Source organism: Seriola lalandi, unplaced genomic scaffold (genome assembly GCF_002814215.2).
Source record: "Seriola lalandi dorsalis isolate HSWRI2012SDOR001 ecotype SW California unplaced genomic scaffold, Sedor1 jcf7180002054942, whole genome shotgun sequence".
NCBI classification, from domain to species: Eukaryota; Metazoa; Chordata; class Actinopteri; order Carangiformes; family Carangidae; genus Seriola; species Seriola lalandi.
The window spans coordinates 778,406-805,732 of NW_019525493.1; the positions used below are offsets into that span (position 1 = coordinate 778,406).

Below are 27,327 nucleotides of genomic sequence, written 5' to 3' on the forward strand. Positions count from 1 at the left end.
ACCCCCACATTTTTTTGTCAATCAAATGACAGCATGCCTAAATTAGTTGTCTTGGAGACGCAGCCTCTTGGAGGGCACATTGGAATGATCTAATATGACTTCACTCCAAACATAGTGCTAATGCTGTCACCAAATATTGGTAGGGACAATTCTGTCCATGACATGTCCCTACCATCCATATGCAAACCTACGCCCTTGGAAGACAATACAGTACAATCACCCAACTAATCAAGTTGCTTCTGAAGGTAATACTGTGTACCTAACTGAATTGTTGTTTGCCAAAGTGAAAGAAGTACAACACTCAGCAAACAGTTTATTCCTTTGTTCATTTTCTTAAAAAATATTCTGTGTAAAACTCAAGTTACTGTTATTGTAACAAATTAAAATATCATATAGAGAAATGTTTATGTATGAGTCATTAACCAGTGAAATGAATGATTCCTATTTCGTGGCCTGGGTCCACTGAAAGAATGTAAGAGAACCACTTACAGAGACATTGTGTTCCGTGCCATTCTCAACACCAGTCTGGTCAGTTTCCACCACTGCTTACAGCATTACATAAGCTGCAGAGAAAACAAAAGTAACAGTGCCAAACTGTTGAAATGTAAGATTGCCTCAAATGGGTTGAAGCTGATTCTGAGAAAAGTTCCTCAAGTTTTGGAACTGACACAGTTCAGTGGCTCAGCTGATCGACTCCTCTCTACTAAAGGCGTGATCTGCAGCTCTCTATTTAAGATGCATCAGCATCCACAGTGTGAACAGAGTAAGTGTGATTTGGTCAGTTTAAAGACGGCGTCTCCGAAGGTGGTGCAGCAGCTCTTCTATCATGGCTATTTACAGGCCAGTGAAATGATAACAGCATACAATAAAAAAAAATACATGACAATGTGAAAAATTAATTGTACCTCTCACAGTCATTTGTTTAAACAATTACAATATAATTACAGTTTTGACCTCAAATGAATCATTCCACTATAGAAGAGCAAAAACTGGTCACACCAGCTGTTGAAGTGACATGTGACTTCCTATAAAGTAGGATGAACAGAAGTCATCATGGAAGACTTTGACAAATGAAAGGAATTCAATCCTGAAGTTGAGTGAGAACTGGTTTACCTACTCACATGATTGCGGTGTGCGACCATTGCATCATGCAGTCAACACAACAGGTGCTAAGTCACGCTATTATGTGGAAATTTTAATCCTTGCTAAACTAAGCAGACCGGCCTCTCCTGTCATCTATCCTGTTGAGGACATGTTCTACTTGTTGTGAGTGAGAGTGTTGTAGAAACCTGGTTGTCACAGCTGTTTTAAATATTGATATACATCTGCTTTTCCTTTTCTGCAGCATTACTCTGATGACTGTGTCCATCTTGAAGAGGGTTGACTGAGGTGTTGTTTTCTATATTAGAATCTTTTCAATAAACCAAACCAAGAAAGTGACCCTAAAGATTTTCATGTCAGCTTATAGCCTACTTAAGCATTATCACACTAGAGGGAGTGATGTACAGAATATCAGCATGGCTGTGATTCGGTCATAGCGGCCTCGCACCGCAGACAATCACAGCTGTGCTGAACATCACAACCTCGAGTGTGATATTGCTTAATACAACAGTTCTATGAGCACCATATTAGTTAAATAAGCAACAACAGGTTATAATTTGTTGCACACTACTTTGCTACTTTGTCTACAGTGTAGACAAAGTAGCAAGGTAACGTTACCCCAGGAATTTGGTTCAAAGTCCCAGTGCTGTTATATTCTATATCAGCACTCATGGAATGCCTCTCATCCAATCAAATAACGTGGTCGGAACTAACTGTTGTCTAAACCCCATTTAACAATGGTTTCTATTCATACCCATGCAACCGAGAGACTATTATTTCATTTAAGTGAATGGAATAATACAGAAACTAAACTGGCCACCTGGAGCCAGAAGTTTCATTTTGTTAACTGGGAAGGGCAGTCTGGAGAGAAATGTTGAATTAAAAAAAAGTAAAATGTTGCAAAAACTAAATTCTATTCATGTATTAGTATTATTTGTGTATGACTATTTAAACACCTGGAAAATAACTATTTGCATGGGTAGATACCACTAGAGGGAAGTGAGAATATACTGTATGCTTATTGTAATTTGATGCAACCCCTTAGAAGAAGCGGTTACAGTGATTGGCCAACAGGGCGCGCTGTCTGAGTCTGTTTGTGAAACTGCTGGGTGCTGAGCTCTCCTCTAAGCGGCAGCGCAGGACAGCAGACGGGAAGCCTCGTGCGGACAAATGGCGTCCCTCCAGTAAGAAGCAGCTGATTTCCTCCCGAGCACGGCAGCAGGAACAGTAGAGAGGTAAACACACCGCCCCCGGATGCCTTTAAAACAAGATAGCCCACTGCTTTACGCAGGGTTTGAGTAGCAGGCTGACGGCGGGACGTTGCGCACTCCTCAGTGGTCGAGAGCCGCTGCCCCAGTGTACAAATAATCCTACTGTCAAGCAAAACAGAGAGGAGAGTGTCAGCTGCAGCTTGTGCTTCCCTCTGCTTTGCTTATTTTTCTGCGGTGTGTGTGTTTTTTTTTTTTCTTTCGCCGATGGTTGTTGGTGTTCCTGTTTCACCAGGGCCTGATCTCAGGCGCTGCAGGCGACAGTAGCAGGTCAAATGTTTCCACCTCGACGTCGGAGGGACACATAATGAACATGGGCATCACCCCTTCAGAGATATCCTCCTCTTCTTCTTCTTCCTCCTCCTCCTCCTCCTCCTCCTCCTTCACCTTCACCGCCTGACTGGTTGGCCGCCTCTTCGTTAATCCAATTCAGGAGATCATCTTTTCCAACCTTTCCTGAGGTTACACCATCAAGACGGCTTTATCTCAGAAAGCCAGGTAAGGTTTTTGTGCTTTTATTCCATATTACACAGTGGGGGAAGCCGGGGATCATGAGCTGTCAGTCTCAATTATGAACTGCTGTCGCATTATTTTCGCCATTTCCTCGTTTTAACAGCAAGATATCCTGTACCTGAGTCACAGCCAGCCGGCTGTAAGCGGTCTCAGTGGTGACTTCGTTTAGTGTAATTGTCAAACTCCGTAACTCTTTGTCTTATTTTGGAGTAATAGTGAATCTACGACAAAGCACTGGCTTCAGAATTACATCAGTAAGGTTTTCAGTGTGTGTGTGTGTGTGTGTGTGTGTGTGTTAGTGTGTGGCCGTATTGCTGACACTTGATCAGAGTTGATGTAATTGTTGTTCCCTACAGCCTCAGATCATATTTATTTCCCGTACAGCAGCTGCAGAGTGTTGCATCTGAACTCCAAGGATAACATGCTCAGAGTGGATGGCTCCACTGAGCCCTGAAAGGTCACTCAGTGTGCCCTGCTATTTCCATTTTAAGCAGCAGGTCCCCCTCAGGGTACAGTCAGATTATAGATGTAACTATGAAACCAGGCTAGTAGAAAAACACAGTATTCTTGCAGTCCGGCTGGTGGTCAGGGCTTTGAGGTGCGTGTGTGTGTGTGTGTGTGTCTGTATGTGTGTGTGTCTGTATGCGTGTTGCATGAAATTTCCTTTCTAATGTCTTTATCCCACCTGTACACTGTGTTCTCATCTCTCACACAGTCACATCCTTTCAGGTAGGCTAACATGTTTGTGTCTGTCCTTTTCAACTAATGAAGCCAAGACATTGTCAGCATCCTGACATTATAACCACTAAATGTCAAATGTCAATATGCGGGAGAAAGCTGGTTCACCTCAGCATGGTGTGTTCAAGTGCATGGGTTTGTCCCTGTGCAAGATTCATGAAATACATTCAACATATGGGGATGCATACATACAAGGTTGATCCTGTTACAAACCGTGGCTTTCAAGATCCTGCTCATTGTGTGCTATTGATTCTCTCTCCAGTTTCATGCTTTTACTCATAATGCAGGAGTTATACATTGAAACACTTACTCTGTCTCTTACAATCACACACACACACACACACACACACGCTTGAACACACATGTAGAAAACATTGTGTATTTCGCATGGAATTTCACAGATGCGCGGGGGGTGTAGTGATGCACTTTTTCCATTCTTTTTCCAGTCTTGTTTCCATTGGGGAATAAATGCATCAAGCCCGTACCCTCTGTCACAGATTTGCTCGAAACAAGAGAAAGATGTTCTGTACAAAACAGCAACACATTCTTCAGAGTGACCAGCGGCAGTCAGCCCGTTCCCAGAGGAAAGTGAAGATGTGTTTACTTAAGAGTGAGAAGGAATGAGGTTATGATGCCCAGAACATGGCGTGCCATTCCAGTCTAGAGGGTTCACACATGGTCAAAAATACACACATGTGAATGTACATGGAAACATACACGTACAAAAGCTAGCACATATGAATGGCACTTTATATAGGCAAGGAGGGGGAATGATTTTTGATGTCAGCTTCACACAGCAGAGGCCCTCTCTCAGTAAGGACATAATGTAAAAAATGAATGAATGAGAAATATAACTGCTCCATTTTGAAATAGAGTTCTGTTGAATGTGTTTTTGTGATGGTGATAACAGATACAGGTTGTGCAGGAAAGTCATGCACTGGATTTGTTTTTGTTGATTCAGCTTTGGGTTGGCTTCCTTAAACTTTGACAAGACAAAGCATCTGACAGATTTGTAGTTGCATGGCCTGATGGATTACATGGATGAGAATAACACAGTGAGGTTAGTAACCGCAATATTGTCAGCTTACCTGCTGTATATACTCTATATACTTTGTGGTGTAATCAGAAAAGTGTGTCTGAGAGAAGTATCTTGGTTTTCCAGATCTGAATAAGTCTGATGCAAACGTCCAGATCCTGAAGGGAGCATCTGTCAGTGCAACAGGTAGAAGTCTGGTCAGCCCTACATCACAAATCATCACCTAATGTTAAGGAGATTAGTCAGCCTGAGACAGAGATGAGCTCGAAATTCGACACCCATTCAGTTTAAGTACACTTAACCAGTAATTAAACCTCAATTACTGTCAGTTCTTCATTACCTGTGAAGTCTTGTTCGAGTGGTTTCACTAAGCTGAGGAAGGGTCTTTAAGGGCCAGACAACACTGAATATAAAACTGCCATGGTTAGGTAACAGGGATTTCTAAAGACACTTAGCTGCCTCAGACATACTGTACATTACCACATTGCCTTTGTTGAATCATTCTTTATTCTTGTAACATTTACATACCCAGAGAAGAAGTCGTTTTGGTGTAATCTGATTTCAGGGGTTGTAGTCTGCCTGTCTGCAGTCAGGTTGCCAAGGATTATGCAACAGCTTAAATGCCATTTCAGCAGGGTGTTGTGAGTGTGTGTTCAGGGTGGTGCTGGTTTCCAGGTTTCCAGGTCTACTGTGTTTGTGTTTGTGTGTGCGTTTGTGTTTGTGTTTGTGTTTGTGTGTGGGGGTTGAGGGGAGGGCAGTGTACACACTAGACAGTCAACAATGCAATCACTTGAGTTCTAAATAGCTCCTGAAAATGATGTTCATTGCTCGGGGAGCACGTTAGCTATTTGTGTAATGGCTTGTATCCAGCCAGTTAGGACTGCGTTAGGTTGAGATAGGGATTGTTATGAGAGCATTATGTGATGCTCGTGTGTGCTGTGCTTCTTCCCGACGGCAGCTTGGTATTTTGAACTGGTCTCTCAGGCTCCATTCTCCCAGACAGGTAGGGCTCATAAAGTGAGACACTGTTATGTAATAAAAGCAGCACAGATTCTGCTGACCGTCTGACACTTTCCAAGATTTAGCATTTCATTGCAGCAAGCCATCAGGGGTTGAGTGAATCCCAGACAAACAAGCAATAAGCACAAGTAATTTTGTGATGAGAAAAAACTGAACTCCAAATGAACATCCATTTTATGAAATAGCACTTTTGTCTGTGAGCTCACAATTATTTGCTCATCTTCCTCAGACATTGAAACAAAGAGCCATTTCCAACAGATACTGTGTATGTGTCTGAGTGACTGTTGAGCTGCTTTCAAGCAGTGATACTTTACCACCATCTATCTATACGTACTGACTGCCTAATGAGAGACACAGCCAAGAAGTGTATAAGAAAAGCTTTCACTGCAATTCTAGATCCAGTTTTTTTTTTTGTTAGGTGGTGGATTTTACTGCCTCCTGCAGAAAATGGCCCGAATTTAGATGATGTAACATCAGTATGTGGAGATATTTCCAGCGCAGCTGCTGTATAATGGAGTTTTACAGGGCGAAGAAAATTCAGCCTTCTAAAACAATTGTAAAGTTCAGATTTTGGTGTCCGTCCCACATTTTCACACTGCATGGGCTTCTTTCTAAAGTTACAAATTTGGAAAAAAGTCAGGGAGAAATATTTTGCAGGAGGAGACATTAGTTTTTCCACCCACGGTAGCCTCAGTCGACTGTAGTCCAGCAACAAATCATGTTTCATGTTCATTAAAGGGGTACAACTCACACTTCAGCTCAACTGGGAATAAGCCAACCCTTTGCTCTTACTATGTCTGTCTCTATCACTGATGTTCCCCACCTACACAGGAAAACAGCAGAATATAACACGTTCAGGCTCGTACTCTGCTGGGAGTAGAGTAATGTTGGAAATCTCTAACTGAAGTAGAAGCAGATGAGTCAGGAGGTAGGCCAGGAACTGGTGCTACAAGAGGTGAGCCAAAAGCTGGTGCAACCTGGCGTGGCATAAAGCACGAGCTAATGCCATGGGGGAAGAAGGCACAGATGAACAGCACAATGACTATGTAATGTACCCATGGTCAGGAGAGATTTGGTCGCGTGACGTTCTAGCATGCTGGCATTCTTTGGACATATGCTCTTACAAACTAAACTTCTTGCTAGCGCTTTGTCTCTGACTATTACTTGGAATACAGTAACTGTCTAAGCACTGGAGATGCATTTTACTCCCCAGTGAACCTGCAGCATCATAGTTATCCTTTAAGGAGCTATTTATAAGTTTTGATATAGTTACATAGCCAACATTAGCATTAACAAGGTTGCAAGTACAGCATCAAACTTTATTCCTTTATTTGCCATGAGCTGTTTCCAGCGGTGGAAAGCAACCCTCTTGTTTTGATTCTATTTCTGTGACTTCTTTTCTTCTACTGAAGTTAGCATGCTAAAAGCTAGCTCCAGCCCTAGTCACTGTAGAGTCCAGGCTGCCCTGAAGAAGTAGCGCTACTCAGAGGGCGTATCATAACCTCTTGTTTTGTAAATGCAATGATGGCTGAAGCTCTTGGTAAGACCGGTAAGCAAACAGCTGTTAATGCCAACATTGGCTATGTAGCAGTGGCAAACCTTACAAATAGCTCTTTAAATTTTCCATCCTGGTTAATTTGTCGACACACAACAAACACTACAACACACAACAGAAGTGTTTCTGTTTAAAAACAACCAGCTATCCAAAAAATTGCTGAAAATGACTGCTGTCTTGTTTTTTAATAGCCAGTGAGTACTAACTGCAGTGACAAGAACATTGTTTCTGTTGGCTGCACCACATAAAGAATGGCAGCTTAAATAAAGGTGTGTGGTGAGTTGAATGATTTTAACGTGAACCAGAAGGAATGGGATATTGGGGTAGAAACTTAATACAGCTCTACTATGGGGTAAAGAGAGCGTGGCTTTTAATCAATCATTTTCCTGTGGCTAAATCCACTGCCAAAAACTATAACTATAAATACACAAACCATAAAAAATGTATAAATAAACAAAAACTTAGTTTGATTTCATTAAAATTTTAAAGATTATAACTTTAAGCAGTGTTCAAATGTTTGGCTTGTTTTTGTTTTTCTGTGATGTTACATTTATATTTCTGATCTGAAGTAATTGCCACAGGTGTTTTCAAACACAACTTTTAACTGAAAACATTGGTCATCAGTTTACCTTTATCACTTCCTGCAATGTCAGAGCCCTAGGAAGGATAATGAGAGTCCAGCTTGTCAGGTTATCTGAAAATAATAGTTTTATCAGTAATTCTGACAGTAATTTCCTCCCTTGCGTATTACTGTGAGATTTCCCAGTAAGATAATCCATCAATATGTCCCATCCCTGACAGTGTGTGGCTCATTAATGGCAGCTCTACCTACTCTCTAGATTTTTAAACTTGCAAAACTTGAACCCCTAGAGAGGCTTTGTGTTTGCATGTATCAAAATGAATGGATTGATGTATAATATATATGCCTAAATATGGGCTATAAACTCTTTAATAGGGCCAAGCAGCTAGCAAAGCCCAGCCACTGTAATTCCATGAGTAGAAAAGATGAAAAGATGAATACAAGCTCTGCTCATGGCACTCCCTTTAAATGTGTCACTAGAGTGTTGTAATTTCTTTTTTATCACGCTTTTGATATGTAAAGTAACATGGAGACAAATGCCTTTGGAGTGTTTTCCTCTCCTCATCATTTTAAGTGGGTTTTATATCCTTTGTGTATCTGGAACAAACCCAACAACAGGACGTCAGCGCATTTCCTAAGGTCGTTTTTGGCTTCCTCCTTGCCATTCTCCTGCAAAGGGACTAAGAGACAGCGATTTCTTTACAGTACAAGGCAGCAGCTTACCAATAGCAGGTAACGTAAGGACTGGAGGGCAGAACAGAGAGTGAGAGACAGAATGTCCTGTTGTGTTGTGGTGTGGTGTGTATGCTGTGTGAGCAATCCTTGTGCGGATTGTGAGGATGATATATTGAAGTGTCTTTGCCATGGAGAAACTGCAAGGAACAAGGAGGCAAAAGTGGGTGCATGAGATACTGGGATGACACACGACATACTTGAGTGTATATCGACTTTTGTTTTGTCTGCATTGCTCTAACTCAGCGATTACTGAAATTGCTTGTGGATTGTTTGTGCCCACTGCTGGTGAGAGTGCCACCGTAACCTACAGATTAGGCTCTGAGTGGCTCTCTGTTGTAGTGGCCCTCTCGTTCTGTGACCATGAAAACTCTATTGTCCAGATGGGTGACAGCAGTCCTCACTGTGCAGCAGTCACACTTGTTAGTTTAGCACTAGCTCTGTAGTGTTCTCATGAAGGTAATTCCAGGGAAAGGATAAAACATGACTCCACTTAAGTGTCTCAGTTGTTGTACTATGCAGTCACCTTTAAAGTCAAGTGGAATGGCACATTCTGTTTTTATTACTACTTTTTTTTTTTGGTTATGTGTAAGCTTACTGTGGATCTTGCTGTGGCATGCACAGTTCCTTTTGTCTTGACATGCATAGCAACAGTTTTGTGCAGTGGCATAGTGGATTTGTCCCCTGGGCTATATGTGTGTATGTGTGCCTGCTGGTGTAGTCTGAAAGGATCTGGCAGAGAGTCTGTACATTAGAAATGAAGATATGCCAATCACACACTGTTCAACATCCTCATGGCATGTAAAAGACATTAATTGCATATGTTTATTCAAGTGAGTGTTCAAGCCACCCCCACCCGTCTGAATGTTGTAATGAGAGCCTGTGTATGTGTGCTTTTCACATCAGTCACAGTGTCACCATACTTTCTGATTATTAAAGGATAATGCTTCCATTTTATATTATCTTCAACAATTGTATTAATCAAAAGAATGAATCCAACTAACAAGTACTGTCTGTACAGCTTTTGCCTCCATGACACAGAACTCATTTGTCTTGAAAACTGTTAAAATGGACTGAATGAAGAAGTGTGTCCACCACTTACGTCACTTTTAGACCGACTGTGAATGCAGCTCTTATTTGTCAGTTTATAGTTGCTGCCCTCAGTGGGTGTGACCTTTTTTTTTTTCTTTTAGGAGAAAGAACTGTACATTTACTACTCGGCCACCATTAATCAGAAGTATCACTGCAGTATTTTTCTACCATTTTTTTTTGGATGGAAATTCACAAGGAATTCTAATGAGGCTTACTTCAAAGATGATTTGAAAGGTATGAAAACAACAATCTGGAAGCGAAGCCAGCAACATTAAGCAACAAAACTGAGTGAGTTTTGAAACGGTAAGTTTTGCCAGCTTATTTTTTTTTTTGCTGGAATCTGTTTTGGAAGGAAGTACAAAGAGAAGTTTGGATGGATGGATACAACTGTAAAAGTAACTTCCCATGATGACACAAGTGAGAGGGAAGTTGAGTCCAGAAATGTTCATGGCCAGATGTGAGGGGCGTTAATGACATTAGAAAAATACTCTTTCTTAGTCAAAGCCAAGTGTATTTAAAAGAATCTTTATACTGCATAAATACAGGTAAGATTCAAGATCCACAGTAGAGATGCTAATCTGATTATTCAGTTTAAATAGGTTATATTGTGCATGTAAACATAAAGACTGAAGCTGTAGAGCAGTGAGAGACAACAGATTGCCAGCAAAGTCGACCTTTTGCTTGGGCTCTCTGCATCTGTCAATAGAAATAGGCTCAGTGTGGCATGGCTGTCGCCTTCACTTAGCTTCTGAGACACTAATGTGGGAGCGTGAGCCTGTTGTCGCTGCTCACAGCCTTGTTTTAAGCACTTGTGGAATTGGATAAGATTCGATGTCTTTTGCCGCTGTCTCAAATAAGGACGTTCTTCTAGTTGTCTCATCTTGTTTTTATGTTCTTTGTTATTCTTTGTGTTGGAGAGAACTGTATGTTGTCACTTGTTCAGTACGGTCTTGTCCTGTCGTTGCCTTGAACAATAAGACCCTGTGGGCAAGAGCTGCCTCTTGCTTCAGCCTCTAGTCTGAATCTTTTGCCCTGTGCATGTTGCTCACCAGTATGTCATCGAGTGTTTGGATCTGCTTTCTTTCTTGTGAAATCAGAGCAGCAGGGTGTGTTAATCGCTGTCTCTTCTCCTCCAGGTGCTTCAACATCATCCTGGGTGTGGAAATGAACTAATTTCGGTTAAGCTGAAAATTCAAATGGCTTCCTACCAATTGGTAGAAGAGCTTATTTCTTCAGTGTAGACTTTTTAATACTTAAAGGAACAAACATAGAACATTTAAAATGCTACAGAATCTCATGAATATTTACACCCAGTCATTGAATACTGCCAACGCCTCTACTCGTTTTCCTAATGGCCCACTTCAGAGGCTCACCCCTCGATTCCACCGGGGGCATGTTTTAGGCATAAGGCTTCATACCCCACCAGGAGCGTTTCTGAAGTGGAGCTGCCCAATTTTCTCCACTTGATTTTTGTGCATCTACCATGGGTACGTAGACTACCCGTGACTTCTGGGAGAGTCTGCTTAGGGTGTTTTCTTTGGAAAATTGACCAGATGCTCTATGTTGTTTCTATGTCTGACTTCCTGCCCAGCTTGATCTGCTCTGTGCAGCTTGACGCGGCTTCCATGAAAATAAATAATAAAAATAAAAAAAATAGACTGGGCGCATATTTTTAGCAGAGCACAGCGCAGCGGAGAGCTGCTTCTGAAACACACTGCAGCGCGTCTGGTAGAATCACAAGCATTGTCTGGAGTGGCTGCCGTCAGCTCCAGTGGAATTCAGGGGTTACTATGGTTTTTAATTACAATTTCACATCATTTCTGACATTACCTCATGTCCTCTGACTGTCTGGTTTTCTGTTTTCTTTGCCTCATTTCACTCTTTTTTTGCACGATCACTGACGTTTACTTCCCCATCTTCCTTCCTCTTTCTTTTTTTTGTCCAATCTCACTCATCTTTTTAGTTCTGCCTTGTCTCTCTCGAGCCTCTTAGGGCAAGTGTACGGTTTCTATCACTGGGTAGCATTCAAGCTGTGAGACTGTTCTTTCTGATGACAGACACTGTTTGTGGTAAATGTGGTTAGAGCTGCTGGGTTTGCAGAGCTCACGAGGTTCCGCTCGCTGTTGCTACTGTTGCAAACATAATGAACACTTAGAAGCCTTAAGTTGCAACTTTTGGATTGACTGCGTCTCATCACATGGTCATTTTATTCCCTCTATAGTGGAGTGATGCACCTGTCATACAGACCCTCCATTTGGCAAACACTATGAAGGTCACAGTACACTCCTCTGTCCTAGGGTTTGAGTGGTTATGCTATTTATTTCTAGGGTATATGTGCTGATGTATTATTCAGTGCGCTATTTATTTCATGCTTGTGGGTCTTTTACAACACTTAAAAGCAGTTTCATGGATTCATGATCCACCTGAAGTAATCATGTTTACATTCCTCATTCACTTTTTAATAGATTAGTAGCAATGCCGTTCTTCAGCAGGTCCCATCTCATTGTCACCATCAACAAACACACTCGACAAAGTAAATACAAACCAGCCTGAGCAGACTAATCACAGTCCTTGCACTGACTGTGTACTCTGACAATATTTAGCTGCATCGCTGCAGAAAAATGGCAAGAGACCAAGTAGAAATGAGGCTATGGGTTTTTTGCCCTATATACCCAAGCATGACCACTGTCACTGTCTGTCTGGCCAAAACTGCAAAACGGACTTTGACTTGCTAGGCACCATAACACGCACACACACACGCACGCGCACATACACACACACACACACACACAGACAGCTTCTCCACACCGCTCACAATGCCAAAATACATCTGGGTGATTGTGTAACTCCTCAGGGCATGGAAAAACTAGGCCTATCACCACTCTTGGCTACCCTCTTAGAGCTCCCCCCTCCATGTCAAGGACAGACGGTGACTGTCCCCAACTGCTGTCCCTTCACTGAGGCATGTCACTTCTCACATTCAGAGTCTGAGCTGAAAGTCCCTGTGTGTGCGGCATGGGTTATGAACGCGGGTTAGTTGATTGTCAATCAAGAGACTAACACACTCGGTCATCCTGAGTATGCAGGTCAATGGCTGTGCACAGTATGACTTAAGTGTGGTTTCAGTATTGTGTGATCTGCATCAACCTACGGCCCCTATATAGACCAGTGACCTACATTCTGCCTTGATAAACATGCTCAAAATAGACACTGGACACTAGACACTTTTATCAGTGTCATTTTCTATCATGAAACGTTAGCAGTGGCATGTCTCATAATGATCTTCTTTTAATGCTGCACCAACATAGAGATTCATATGAAGATATGCAGGTTATTTGTTTTATTGTTGCTTTGAATCTTGGTTTTGCATTTTCACAACTGTGTGAGAGGAGTCATTTACCACTGGGCGACTAATGCAGAAGATGTTGATTTCTATCCAGGAAAGGGCAGAATTTGTTCCTCAAATTCAGTTTTGACCATCAGTCATGTGCTGTCATGTGCACTGTTTTTTGTAAAGCTATAATGTCTCTTTTTTATATGAGAGAAGAGATCTGTTTCCACACACACACATCTGTGTCCCTGGTTAAAATGGTGAAGGTAGTGAATATTGTATTCTGTGTTGGTCTCCATCAAAAAGCAAACGGTTGCGTTTAATTTGCTTGCAAGACTGAGCGTTAGCAGGGTTTACTCTCTGTTCACTGCAGTGCTCACTGTAAGACGCGGAGGATTCAATAATCCTAGTGTTGAGCAGATGTTGGTGTCTAGTGTTGGTGTAATTTGGTCCCTTCAGTGATATTACCAACCATGCTCTTGTAGTGTTCTTTCATGCTGTCACAGTGAGTGGACACAACAGCCTTTACAACATGATGCAACAGAAACATTAGCAATATAACAAGTGTATACATTAGCATTGTTTAATTATATTTGTGATTATAATAATTCATTTTTAATTGGACTGTGCTGCAACAATAATCCCGATGCCCGATGATATCACTCTTTTAATCTGAATTTAGCATTTTAAAGGTTCTTAGGGATCAGTTGATTGTCGATCACATGGCAGACGGTAATTTAAGGGGCAAATGCAGTGTTCTCGCCCTAGAATCAAAAGCCCCCGTTCTGATATTGACGTCCGTGTGACACTGTGCTTCTGTCCATCTACAGTATGTTTTCGATAACAATGTGCGTCTGCATGCATGTCTGCCTGAGTGTGTTTGTGTGTTTCCTAAGTGATGTGTTGTGCCTGTTTGTTCCGTTGCCCAGTGGGAGCTTCCACAACAAGGTGACAAGAAGTAATCGCAGGCAGTGAAGGTGAGCCAAGGGAGCGTGGAAAACAGAGGCAATTGGCACATTGCCACTCTCCTCGTCGCTACTTCTTTTTGCTCTGTCTCTCCCCTTTTTCTCTGCAGCGGTGGACACAGAGAGGATATGGCATAGATGAGACTTAAAAGGTCCCACTAATTGGCCATGAAGAGCAGGGCTGGGCACTTGAGGGAGGAAAGGCAGGACGGAACAGGGGAGGGAGGAGCAGACGGCAGGATCACTAAGTGCTTATTACAGACCCTGAGCTCGCTCAGGCCAATAGCTCTCTTCTTTACTTAATCAAAAATTACCTCTGCTGTTCTTTGTGCCATGATTTCAGATGATTCAGAGGAGTGACGTGCGTTGTGAACACACTCGTGTCAGAGGGGTTGCAATTACAGCAGCAACTCCAGTGAGACAATGAGGAAATTACTGTAGCAGTGTGCGAGACAGAAATGTTGACAAGAGTAAACTTGAGATAAGATTAGGTTTCGCTGATAAGGCTCAGTCGGAACAAAGTTTGTTCACGTCAGCTAGTATTATTTCAGGGTTCTCACCACATTCATTTTGCTGCAGAAAATAATGACAAATGAACATCTGTTGGCTTGTCCCTAGACGTGGTTGCAGCCCTCATTCCTGCCCTGCGTCCGTATCTAGCTGAACACAGCGCAGCCCTCACTTTTCGTCCGTCATTGCGCTCTCTCCAACTTGCCTAAGTGGCTGACAGCAGATTCTTGTAAATCAGCTGAAGGACAGCTCTGTGCATGTGTTGAAAGACATTAATACGTGCATGTGTGCGAGGAAAATGTGTGGGCTGCTCCCACTCCCAGAGTAGCTAACAGTTGTTAGCAGCTTTCTTTCACATCAGCCATAGGTGTGGTACAGAATATAAATAGAGCCTTATGCAATGCCGTCATGTGACATCATTTAATTACACACAGTAAAAACTGTCAAGCCAGGTGAAAATCTAACATTCTTACAATGTTCTGTCTCTTCCATTGGAGCAAATGACACGGTGGCCTGTGCACACTGGTGCATTGAAACCTCTTTAATTGAATTTAGCTCATGAATGTAAAGCCTGCATTGCTATGCAGGATGGGGCTTCATGTGGTAGCATATGAAAATGTGCTCTCACTTGCCATCTCTGCTGGAGTCTGTTCAAGTGAGAATGTGCATTTTATTTTGTTCCTGATATGTTAGGGAGCAGCATTTATTTGAATGCAGAACAGGGCTGGTCTCATGTGTGAACGCCGGCCAGAGTAACAGCAACAACACGACGGCTGCCGCATTAACAGTTTATTGTCTGTTTCATTTTAATTGTTTCAGACATAATTAAAAACTGGAGCTCTGGCTGATAATTGTTTTCATTAGGCAATGAATTAATCTATCAAATTAGTTTTTGAATAATTGATAATTGTTTTGTATATAATATGTCTAAAAATAGTGGAACATGACATTCACAATTTCCCAGAGCCGGATGTGACATCATTGCTTGTTTTGCCAGCCAACAGTCCAAAACTAAAAATAGATGAAAAAGCAAAAAATTCTCACATTTGAGAAGATCCAGAAACAATCACTGTTTGTCATTTTTGTTTGATTAATTCATTAATCTTGAATCCATTATTATTAACCATTAAGTTCAATTCAATTTGTTGTAATAGTAAAACTAAATTGCAGCTCTGGGTAACATGAGGTGACAGTTGCTGGCTTGTACAAATGTTAGCAAGACTTAACTTACAGCACTGTGCAATACCCTGCACTTAACTCATCAAAGGCATGTTTCCACAAGTCCTTTCTTAGCGCTGCTCAGTGCAATCTGAGACATTTCTTGGAAAACAGCACGGCATCCATAAACTTACTCAGCCCTGTTATGGAAATGAGGGTGTTGGGAAGCCACATTGTGCAGAAATTCCCACAGTATATAGTGAGACAAGAAATGCTTATATACTATATGTGTGTGTAAGTCTGTGTCTGGACTTGTGTCATGGTCTTTGTGAGTGCCAGTTAAAGGCTGACATCACTGGAGTGAGGTCATTTTCTGATGTGATTTTTGAGCTTGTCTGCTTTTATTATATTAATCTTATGGTACAGGACTAAATATCTGTTTACTGTCACTGTTTCTGCTGTCTGTGTGTGTGTATCCTTGTGTCTGTCTTGGTGTAAATATCAGTATTTATGTATGTTTTGTTTTGTCTTCTGTAGTTAACCTTTTCTTGGCAGCTTTACATATGCTTTGGCTGCAGAACAGTCTAAGCTGTAATGGGTGGTATCATATACACTGCAGGAAGAAATCCCCTTCACTTCTAGCGCCCTCAAGGACTTCTCCTCAGCCGCTCCTCCATGACCGTTTTCAACCCCTTGTTACGCAATGGATTGTTACTGCATGTGTGTTTGTCTCTTGTATAGGGAGTCATTATCAGATGAATGCTGCTGTAGCCAGTTAAGCCGTGAGTGGAGCCCCTTCAGTCTGATGACTGACACGTGGTGACTGCTGCACAGGATGGATGTTTGGCTTCTGACTCACTTCTGATTCCTGTTTAATTGATTTTTAGCTCAGCGACCTGACCTAAGACCTATGGTACTCTGGGAGGTTATATTTGAAATGAACACACCAAGAGGCACGAGAGGCCCACATGCACAGTCCCATTGCCTGGACTACACTGTTTATGTGTATTTTTGTGTGTGTTTCCGTGATAATGGACCATCTAGTTAATAATGCAGCAGAGAGATCGCACTGCACCACCTTTACTCATGAAAACTCATTTTCCCTTTGTTGCTCTCTCTCCCTCCCTCCCTCCCTCTCTCTCTCTCCCATCCTCAGGCTATCCTTACAAAACTATTTCATTTGTCCCCATCGACCCGGTCTGTCAGTATTTGCACAGCCAATATAAAGTCTGGGAGGAGAGAAGCTGTTCAAATGTAAGGGCACACACAGGATTAGAAAATCACGCTCTGTACAGTGTGAATTAACTTTTGACTGTCATATTTCTTTGGCCACAGGGTTAATGGTGTTCAGTAGCTTAGACAGGGAGACCGATAAAGAAACAGACTGTCATTCAACTCATCCCCTTTACAAGTCTGAGACTATTCCTGTTGCTACATGAAATCATTATGAAATCATTATGTCTCTTTTACCCCTTTCAAACTCCCATCTAGATGCTTCACGTTGCTTTGCACATTGATAACAATCAGGTTTTTTCATTAGCAGTCAACTAAATGTGGCTCATCTGAGAAGCTGCATTTGTGATTGCGATTAAATTGTGATTTAATTACAGTATTTCTGTGGCAAAGTCCTTTTTTTCCCTACATCTTTCATGCCTTCCCACACACTTCTCTTCTGGGGGTCATGTTTGTAAGTCTTTGGCTCCATCCCGATAACATACTGCCATTTCAGCTTCTCTCTACGAGTTCAGCACCAACATAATAGAGCGTCCTCACAGCTCAGTGATTTCCGGTCAGTGCAATGGAAGGTGGATAGATGGATGAATGCCAGGGGCATTTTGAGTGAGTCAGACATTGTCTCATCTCAGGCATGTCTCATTTTTCATATTTGTCCTCTTCAGTTTTTCTCACTCTGCATTTCCTCCTCGGCCCTCCTACTCAAGACACGATGAGAAGATGCGAAGGAGGAAGAAGCGAGGCAATCAGATTTTATCAAATGAGACGTTTTTCCCAGTCAAGCATCATTTGAATTGACATCATTTAGTGACAACAGGTGCCCGGCTGAGGCATCTGAGTCAACTTGTAGCTGCTCAGTATCGTCTTTTTAGTTTTTAAGTTTTGTTGTCTAATGAAATATATTTTTCATACGGTCGCTGGAAAATACACTTTTTCAAAGGAAGCTTCCCGGGTTTTTAATTTGCATCTAGATTTATTCACGCTTACGTTTTTTTCTCTTTATTATTTAGTTTTAATTATGATCTCGTTATGTGTCGAAATAGTTGAGTAAATTTAAATTATGTTTTTTCTGCCCAATCTCATTTGGTCACTCCACTGTGACAAAATAGGAAACGCATTTACAGACAATATAAATGTGTTTATTGCTGAAAGAACTCACCATAGACAAGTCAAGAATCAGGGCAAAGTCTTTTGTTGACTTTTAAGGCTCCTCACGGCCTCTCTCCATACTATATATCTGACCTGTTAGTTGCATACGAACCATTACGTAGGCTGACATCCTTGAGCAGAGGTCTTTTATCTGGTCCCAAGGTGTGGCTGAAAACTCGAGGTGACAGAGCATTCGCTGTCAGAGCCGTGAAGCTGTGGAACGAGCTGCCTGAGGAAATCAGGTCAGCAGAATCAGTGACCTCTTTTAAATCTCTTTTTAAAACATATATTTATCAGAGAGCTTGCCCTTATTTTATTTGATTTTCATTGACTGTGATTTTTGCTGGCGACACTGTATTTGGTTTTATTTGTCTATTTGCTTATGACTCTATTGGAATTTGTTTTTATGTTCTGCTTGTTGTGAAGTTTTGTGCCTTGTGTGAAGCAGCTTGTAACGTGATTATTATATCCGAATTTGTGCAGCTGTGTCTTCAGTCTGTGCTTGTATTTTGACAAAACTGCAGTGTAGTCAGTGCAGCTGCAGTATCCAATAACCTATAGATTTCCAATAAAGTGAGGTATCTTTCCAACAATAGACTTCCACATAGGATGCTCTCATGTATCCTCACTGAAGTCTCCTTTGGGATTCCTCCTCTTTCCTCACTCCTTGCACCACTGAGCAGCATTAAGAGAACCAACATGTCCCTACTGATGGCCACCCAATATTTTTCTGTGCTTTTTGGGGACAAATGAATGACGAGATGTGAAATAAAAAAATGCATCATCCTGCACCCATGGCTACAGTCCCTCGCATGACTCCGTGGTTTTGCCTCTTTGCCACAACAGATTTGTATCCGTCTCATTTTTATTTTATTGCTGTACGGTGTATCAACTGTGGATTGCCTTTACCTAGCACCCTACTGATGTGGATTCAGTGGAACAGCCTCCTTAAAAGATTAAAAGTGTTGGTAAGAGGGGCAGTGTGAAGTGATGTCATATCTCTGCTAGACCAGAACACGCTCTCTGTCTGTTTTTCTCTCCACTCCCCTCTTTTGGGCAGCACATGTAGACAGCACAAGAGTCCATGGAGCGATCATGTGAACTCTTCAACCTCTCTCCTCCCACTTGCTGTGCTCTTCTTCTGTGCCTCCAAACAGGCAGCTGCACATTGAGGGAGACAGAACTGTGACCAGTGAAAGCAAACCGTGATCTTCTCCTCTGCCATGCGTCTCTTCTCACTCCTATAAAGGCCCCCTCCGCCTCCAAAATTCTCCTTCAGCCGGTTGCTAAGCAGCACGGGGAGAGCTTGACAGTGTTGACGTTGTGTGCGCGGGACTACTTCCTGTAAACAGCTGAGTGGGTGCTCTTTGCTCTCAGCTACAGAGGGAAGGAGCGAGTGAGACGAGACGGCCTAAAATAACCTTTTCTGACTCGCACAAAAGAGACGTGATGACGCGCAGTGATGAGGAAAGAAAAAGAAGTGTTATTTCATTCCCAGTGAAAATTTCACAGGTAGCTGAGATAGCTGATAGCTACAGGAGTTTTAGGAGCCTTTGAACTATGGTTCCTTTTTTTTTTCACTGCCAGAAAGCATGAGGCTTGGAATAAAAATGAACACAGCTGACAAGGGCCATTTAGGCAGAGAGCTGGTGTCATTCTGCATACAGCAGGGCTGTTTGTGTATGTGCACACTCACTGGACACAACTCACAATGCATTTTCAGTCTGTGCTCATACCGTCATGCTGATTGTGTCACAACAAATAAAGCACTTCTTGAACTTATTATGTCAGACACAAACAAAAATGAGCCACAAATATTCTCACTTTAAGAGTTTCTTTCATCATCAGTAGGATTATGCGTATTCTTAGTCTCATTCTTTCTCAGAATGCATTTTGCTTCACTAACTGTAACTCTCTCATTTTCCACCCTCTTCTTCCTTCCCTTTGTGTTTCAGCTCTGTGGCGGTGAAGATGACCACGGCACGGTACCGTCCCACCTGGGAGCTGGCCGTGGACCCCCTGGTCTCATGTAAGCTGTGCCTTGGAGAGTTCCCTCTGGAGCAGATGACCACCATCACACAGTGCCAATGTGTCTTCTGTACACTGGTGAGCAGGTCAATCCACAAACGGCAACAAGCTTCCTGGAGCTGTCAACTGGATGATGATTTAAGTACAGGATTTTCACCGTATTGAAATCAGTAATGGCTTCAGGATCTATTACAAATGTCAAATCCTTTCTGTGTAACACTGGCCCTGTGTGAAAAGGCCAGGACAGAGGAACAGAAACACCCATTTGCTGTCAGATCTTAACAAATCCAATTCACAGATAAGGAAACAATGTCTAAAAATTGCCTCTAAAAATAGAATCCACTTCCTAGAACACAGCCTGGGTGGTGGCAGTAATTACCAAAGTTCAGTTAGCAGAGTTTATTCTCGAGGTCAGCCACAATGTAAACACAAACAGGGACTGATATATCTCACTTTAGCTACTTTATCATCAAACATTTTATATTAGATTTCAATTTAAAAATGTTTGGCTTACATTTAAGAAAAGTACAGTTTACTGATACAATATATAAACATAGAAGTCCATTATATGCCAGTGCATGTCTGTCTCTTAAATATAAATTTGAATAGATCTAACCTGTTTGGATTAGGATAGGACTGGTATTTTTGTTGTTTAGTTCATTTAAACTTGGAAAAGTCATCTGTGTGGCTTCCTGAAATAGCTGAAGGTAGAGATTACATGGTTCAAATGTTACTTTTAACTTTTACATAAAGCAACAAATTATTATTATTTTTTAGTGCCACTACATTGTGGGTAGTGGGAACAAGCCAAAAGCACAATAATGATATATTTTCATCTTTATAAATTTGATATGACAAATGTACACGCTTCTGTCCACCTGACTAGTGTAAATCACTCTTCTTTAGCTCTGTTTTGGTTTCTACAACCCAAATGCTCACTTTCTTCACCAGCTATTTGCTAACTGTGTCTGTCTATTGTTTGGTACTGGACGAGTAAAATATAGAGTGGGTTTATCTTTGCTGCTCATTTGAAACCAGGGTTGAGAGCGGTGAAACTGACCCAAAAACAGTGAAGCTGTGGGCACTAAAACCAAAACAATCAGCTGAAAGAAACTAAAACGCTCCGTAGAGCCGAGGGAAACTGTTGAGTTAGATGATAACTCTTGTGGCTTTGTCACTGCTAGCGGACCCTTTCACATTACACATAGTCATTTGATCCATTGTTCAAAAAAATTTTGATTAGTGCAGCTTTAATTTTTGAGCTCTAACTGACAGACAGTGACCGAGACTCTTAGGTCAGTGTTTGTTTACCAACTTTTCTGGTGCGTGGTCTGTTTGTTTTGATTTTCTTTTTTTCCATGTAACTGACTGACTGGATATTGCACTGGGTCAATGTTGTGTTTGTCTGTTTTCCCTCAGTGCCTGAAGCAGTATGTGGAGCTCCTGATTAAAGAAGGCCTTGAAACTGCAATTAGCTGTCCAGACTCTGCCTGTCCCAAAAGAGGACACTTGCAGGAAAGTGAGGTATTGATCATAAGATTTATTTGTCATTTAGTTGGTGACTAGTTGCCGATGTTGCCATGAGTGTCATGAACTTCTCTAATAGTGTCCAGTATGTCTTAGCTCTGGATTGGACTGAGACTAGACCTAAGCAGTGCAGCAATTTCCATAAACAATGGTCTCTTTTTATTTTCAAATTGATATATATATATATATATATATATATATATATATGTGACGGTGTGCATGATTGGAACTTGGACAACAAGCTGGCATTTGCATGTACATTAATGTACTGTATGTGCATGCAAATGTTGCACACGGTTAATGTATGTGCTTGAAATGAGGAAAAAAAACATCACTTGTTATCTCTACAACTCAGTTTCCCATGTTATGCATCTCCTATGAAGCTGCTGTTTTTTCCTTCCATATGAATTAGCAGTAATTGTTGATATGAACACATCTGCAGTTACTCTAACACCCCTGTGCGCCCTCAAAGCTCAAGATGACCACTGTGCTCCACCTGCCAGTGTGTTTATTCCATGATAATGAGTGTTCTTGTGTGCCTGCCTTCCTCACGTAGGGTCAATCTGAGGGCAAAGCGCTCTTCATCCTCCAGGCATTTTAGTTGATGGACTTGCTCAGTCTTGGAAGCCCATAGGCTCAGCGTGGTTCAGCCTTATGTTTCTAATCAATCGGTGTCAGCGGCCCTTAATGGAACCCTAGCTAGTCCTGCCAGTCAGGCGAAGCATGCCTCATCCCTGTCTTCTCTGACAGCAGTGCCATCCCCTTGTAATTGACTGCTCTTTTACAAAGCCCAGATACTCGTTTCATTGCCCAATAAATGAGTGAACTTAACTTGAGTGGGCGTGAGTATGCGCCTTGAATACATTCTGGCAATTGGATTCTCCTTTTCTATCTCAGAACGGGGTAAAAGGCCTTATTGGTAAGCAAGTGGCAAGTTCTTATCTTGTAGAAATTAGAATTTGACATTGTTCTGGAGTTGACATTCGCATACTGAATGTATAATTGCTTCTTGCTGCTTCTGTCTATAAATATGCACAATGACCTGCTTATTTCCCTCCCACCTCTCCTCTCCTCTTCTCCCTGTAGATTGAGTGCATGGTGGCCACGGAAATGATGCAGAGATACAAGAAGCTTCAGTTTGAGAGGGGTGAGTCAGTGCAGAAACAGCCGCAGTACATCAGCGATCGCTCCTCAGTGTGTGGGCAATGACTGTCAATCGCAGAGACACGTGGATCCTCCTGTCCTCAAGGGATACTGTATTTTACCATGGCACACAAAAGCACGGCGACAATCCTGTCCTGCACGTGTAGCCGAATTGTAGCTCGCTCTGTCTGGAATCAATCATTCACCCCCTGTGGACATTTTCGCTATTGAGTTACGCCATGGGGTCTCGGCAGACAGCTAATAGAAAAGATTTGAGCAATGCTTGTTTGCTCAGTAAATTTCAGTCTAGGTGTTGTCAACTTTTTACTCCATATTGCTCAGCATGTTGGCACTCAGAAGCAGTCAGCTGATTCAGAATTAATTGATTTCTGACAAATTCTGTGTTCAGCACCGTCCGTGAGGTGCAAATAATCAAGCGGGCAAAGGAGTATTCTTGTGACAGGTACTCAGGCCTAACTGTCTGATTTGTACTGTGGTAGTCAATCCTGTCATCCTCATCAAACACCAGCTCCCATCAAACACAACCTACATGAAGGGGAAAACCTCCTAGACTTTTTAAAAGATTTTAATTGGATTGGTTTGGCTCTAAACCTGCAAACTGTCTGACTCTAATAGAGCCAGGTCACTAAGCATGGAGAGATATTTAAATTAAATCCTTTTTATCTCTTGCCTCAGTGTGTGGCTACGTATTCAGTGTCTGCAGTTCACACTGTTTGCAGAATAAATGTTAACCTTCTGATGAAGGCTTAGATATCAGTGCTGGAAAGATAATGGCAGGTCTGCGTCGCTACGCTCCATGCTGTCAATGTAGACTTGCTAATCAGTAATATTAGAGTTCCACCGCTACCGAGAGACAGCAGTAACCAAGCTGTGCTATCACTCTTTGATGGTGCTCGCCCCGCAGGTTCTCCACCTACACAGAGGCACAAACTGTACACAGAACATGCAGATCACAGCTGAAAAAGTAAGCGCGTGAACACAAAGATAAACATATATAGGAACACAGTGGGGGGGGGTCCTGTAAATGAATATAAATCCTCAGAAAGCCTCAGAAAGAGCTGTTGATGCTGCCTGAATAAGGGCAGTCAGCCGTCTCATCAATGTCCCAGTCCATTCAGGCAGAACAGTTGCTGTAACCGTTCCATATTTCTCAGGCTGAGCCAAGAGTGCATGTGGAATGTGTGCTCGGAGTTCTTGGCAGAGAGGCGAGGGGAAGGAAGGAGAGGATACAAGGGCAAGTGCATCACGCTATGAACTTAAAACAGAACTGGCAAAAAACGGAGAAAACTGGCCTCTTTACCACTTTAAGACATCATAGAAAATATTCCGAAGGATTTGCCGAAGTCAACAACAAACATTTCTCTAAAAGCAATTTTCCGACATTATCAGACAAAAATGTGAGCCTTGAAAAATATAAAAATATGTATGTGTCGGAAGCTTTCAACCAATTTGCAAGCTTATCTACATTATGGTTGATGGCAGTCAATTGTACCTTCCGCCCAAATCACAAAAAGGTATATTTAGTCGAGTACAGCCACACAGTCTTTAGATATCCACCTCTAAGTAAGTCTAAGTCAGTTTCCACTGACTTGATGACTTCTTTCTAAATAAATCTTCTAATGAACATTCTTATTTGTGTGTGTACGTGTGTGTGTGTGTGTGTTTGTGTGTGTGAGATTTTGGTAAACGGACACTTCATGAAAGTAACTGTCCATGACGTTGGCACCACTTCTTTTGTGCCATCAGAGGTGCTGCTGGACCCGTGCCGGACGTGGTGCCCTTCTTCGACCTGCCAGGCCGTGTGCCAACTAAAGGAATCAGATTCTCCAGCGCTGCCCCAGCTGGTCCAGTGCGCCGTCTGTGCCCTCGAGTTCTGCTCGGCCTGCAAGGCCAATTGGCACCCCGGGCAGGCCTGCCAGGAGAACAACCTGCCCATTACCTCCTTCCTACCAGGAGAAAACAGGTACTGCTCTCTGTCTGTTTACTTATTTACTGCGCCCTGTCTGAAATTCTTGTTCTCTGAATTTCTCTCTCATCGCTTATTTTTAGACCAGATGGTATGTTTTTTTTCTTACCTCTGTGTTCTGTACTCTATGAACCATATACACTGATTAGCATATTAATACATGCTTCTCTTCTGGTGACTCATGACGGCTTTGGACGACGACAAGCAATAGCTAGAGCTGAAACAACAAGTGAATTTACAGTTAAACAATTACAGGACATTTTGATAATCAATAAATGGTATAAGCAATTTTTCTTTAAGGAAATTTTTCCTACTCAAATATGAATATTTGCTGGTTTGCTTAGTCTTCTGTAGTATTCAACTAAATACATTTGTGTTTTGGACTATTAGTTGCACAAAACAAAATATGAATATGATGTGTGATGGGCATTTTTTACTTTTTTTTGACAGATAATTGACAGATGGTTAAAAATATCATCTTTAGTTGCAGACCTTGTTTTAGCGACTGGATACAAAATGTTATTAAAATTACACTTGAAACTGCTGAAACATGTAATTGTCGGCATAAATGAATTGTACAAGTGATTATTAGCCCACTTAAAATGGATGTATTTTTAACTTTATGTTGAAAATTTTAATAACCAAGTAATTAAATTTAATGACTTAAGTAATACGTTTTTGCTCAGAACATCGGTTAAAATGTTATACCCCAACAGTTTCCAGTTAATATAATAAGGTTTTTATTACCTCTTCAACCTTTAAAAAAAAAAAGAAGATATTTCATTCCATTTTGTCATGGTGCAACAGTATCAGGCCTCGTTTGCTGATGCGCTGACTGGAAATGTTATTCATTTTCTTGGAACTGACGTAGAAATCCACGTCATGCTCACCTGACTGGAGTTAAGGACCTCTTGTCAATATACAGCAGGATTCATTCAGTGCAGCCTTAAATATAGACTGACAGCTGGTCTGGCTGGCTGTTTTGCAGCCACTGCTCAGTTTGAGCATCAGCCAGGGCTCAAGCATAAATTAATAGGCAGACATAAAACAATCTGTTGAAAGTAAACTGCAGTAGAGCAGTCTGAGATGGGCTTACTGTGCATTTTGAGAATTAACTATCTGTCTGTGAGGGTAGAGGAGGGCCTGTCCGGTGTCATATGAAGCTGACCCCTGTCTTTGTGATATTCTCTTACTCCTGAAGAGTCACTGGCTCTGCAGAGCTTTCCTCTATCAGCACAGGTTCAGGACCAAGTTCAGAGGGCACAGGGAAGGGAGAGAGGATTAGCAGGAGTACTGTTAGTTGTAAAGAGCCTTGGTGTTTGACCTACATCTGTTCACTGTAAGGATGTCGCGGAGAGCTGGATTCCGATTCTTCTGTGCGCCTCAGGCCTGTTATGACTGGATAAATTCTGAACCTTCTTATTTTAATGCCCTCTCCACTATACCTGATCCAGCAGGCAAGTGTTAAAAGTTCACCATTACATTAGACTCTGCCTGTGATGTGGTTTCACTTCTTATACAACTTTCTTTTCATTATACTAAAGTATCTTAACTCAATCACTGATTGACTGATGAGCTTTTGCTGAGGATGCTGCTAAAAAAAAAAACAAGGAGCTATTTAAATACTGAACAAGAATCTCATCCTCTTCCTCTCTCTAAGCTAATTTTGAGCTGTCTTTTATTCTTTTGGCCAGTTTCACAATGGCTGCCAGGTGTCAGATTAATGGACGTGTACAGAATGTGCTGTAATGCACTTAGAGGCACAGATCTATCAATTCATGGAAAAAATTGGCCTGGAAATGAATGGGCTTGTTTGCTGTCCTAGGACGACACCCAGAATGACAGCTACCTGCTCGCCCACAGATTTTCTAGAGTCAGCACTTCACTGAAACAGAAGAAATTGATACAGACAAACTGACACCAACAGGAGGGAAGAGTAAGAGCTTGGGAGCCATTTCAAAGGCCATTTAGTGACGGGTGCATTTTTTTTATTTTTATTTTTTTTTATAGAAGAGTTATCGACTCCTGAACTAAAGCTGTCCACCATTTCACACAATCCTGTTCTGCCAAAGATTGTAAATATTGATTACTGCACTAAAGCAATCTCATCTCCAGCACTTCTCGCAATGTGAATGTTGAATGATTTTGGATTTGATATCAGGTATGAAATAAAAAAAAAACACATCAAGCTTGTGTCTCTCTCCTCCCCAGCTCTTTCTATAAGAATGAAGAGGATGACGCACCAATCAAGCGCTGTCCTAAATGTAAAGTTTACATCGAGAGGGACGAGGGCTGTGCGCAGATGATGTGCAAGAACTGCAAACATGCCTTCTGCTGGTACTGTCTGGAGTCCCTGGACGTGAGTGGCTCCTTTCTAATTTCTTTATTCCTTGATCTTTACTCCGATAGAGGTCGACATTATGTATTTTCCATTTGTAAAAACCTCTACAGTTTAATATTGCAATAGTATTTGCACACTGTGATAATCTTGGATGTTGACATAATTTTTTCTTCCCTGTGACAGTGAAGATTTTCATTATCAGGAGACCGTAGCTTAACCTTGGTGTTGATAAGAAAGGAATAAGATGTATGTTTTTTTTTTTTTTTTTTAATTCATTAGAAGGCTGAAGAAAGTGACAGCTTTAGCTGAACTTGGATAAG

At 41.7% G+C, this 27,327-nt stretch overlaps 1 protein-coding gene across 3 annotated transcripts in view; it reads left to right on the forward strand.

Annotated features, from left to right (window-relative positions):
• The first annotated feature begins 2,207 nt into the window (after positions 1-2,207).
• Positions 2,208-27,327, forward strand: part of rnf144aa (ring finger protein 144aa) — a 31,563-nt gene continuing 6,443 nt past the window's right edge. Inside the window, exons 1-7 of one of the 3 annotated variants that reach the window (XM_023393754.2) lie at positions 2,208-2,336; positions 2,605-2,867; positions 19,937-20,087; positions 21,429-21,533; positions 22,623-22,683; positions 24,447-24,663; positions 26,878-27,025. In XM_023393754.2, coding sequence (XP_023249522.1) covers positions 19,953-20,087; positions 21,429-21,533; positions 22,623-22,683; positions 24,447-24,663; positions 26,878-27,025 — 666 coding nt within the window. In that variant the 5' untranslated portion in view covers positions 2,208-2,336; positions 2,605-2,867; positions 19,937-19,952. Of the gene's footprint in view, positions 2,337-2,372; positions 2,868-9,773; positions 9,939-19,936; positions 20,088-21,428; positions 21,534-22,622; positions 22,684-24,446; positions 24,664-26,877; positions 27,026-27,327 lie in introns of those variants that run through there. The other 2 variants (XM_023393753.2, XM_087170273.1) reach the window with 2 other exon arrangements.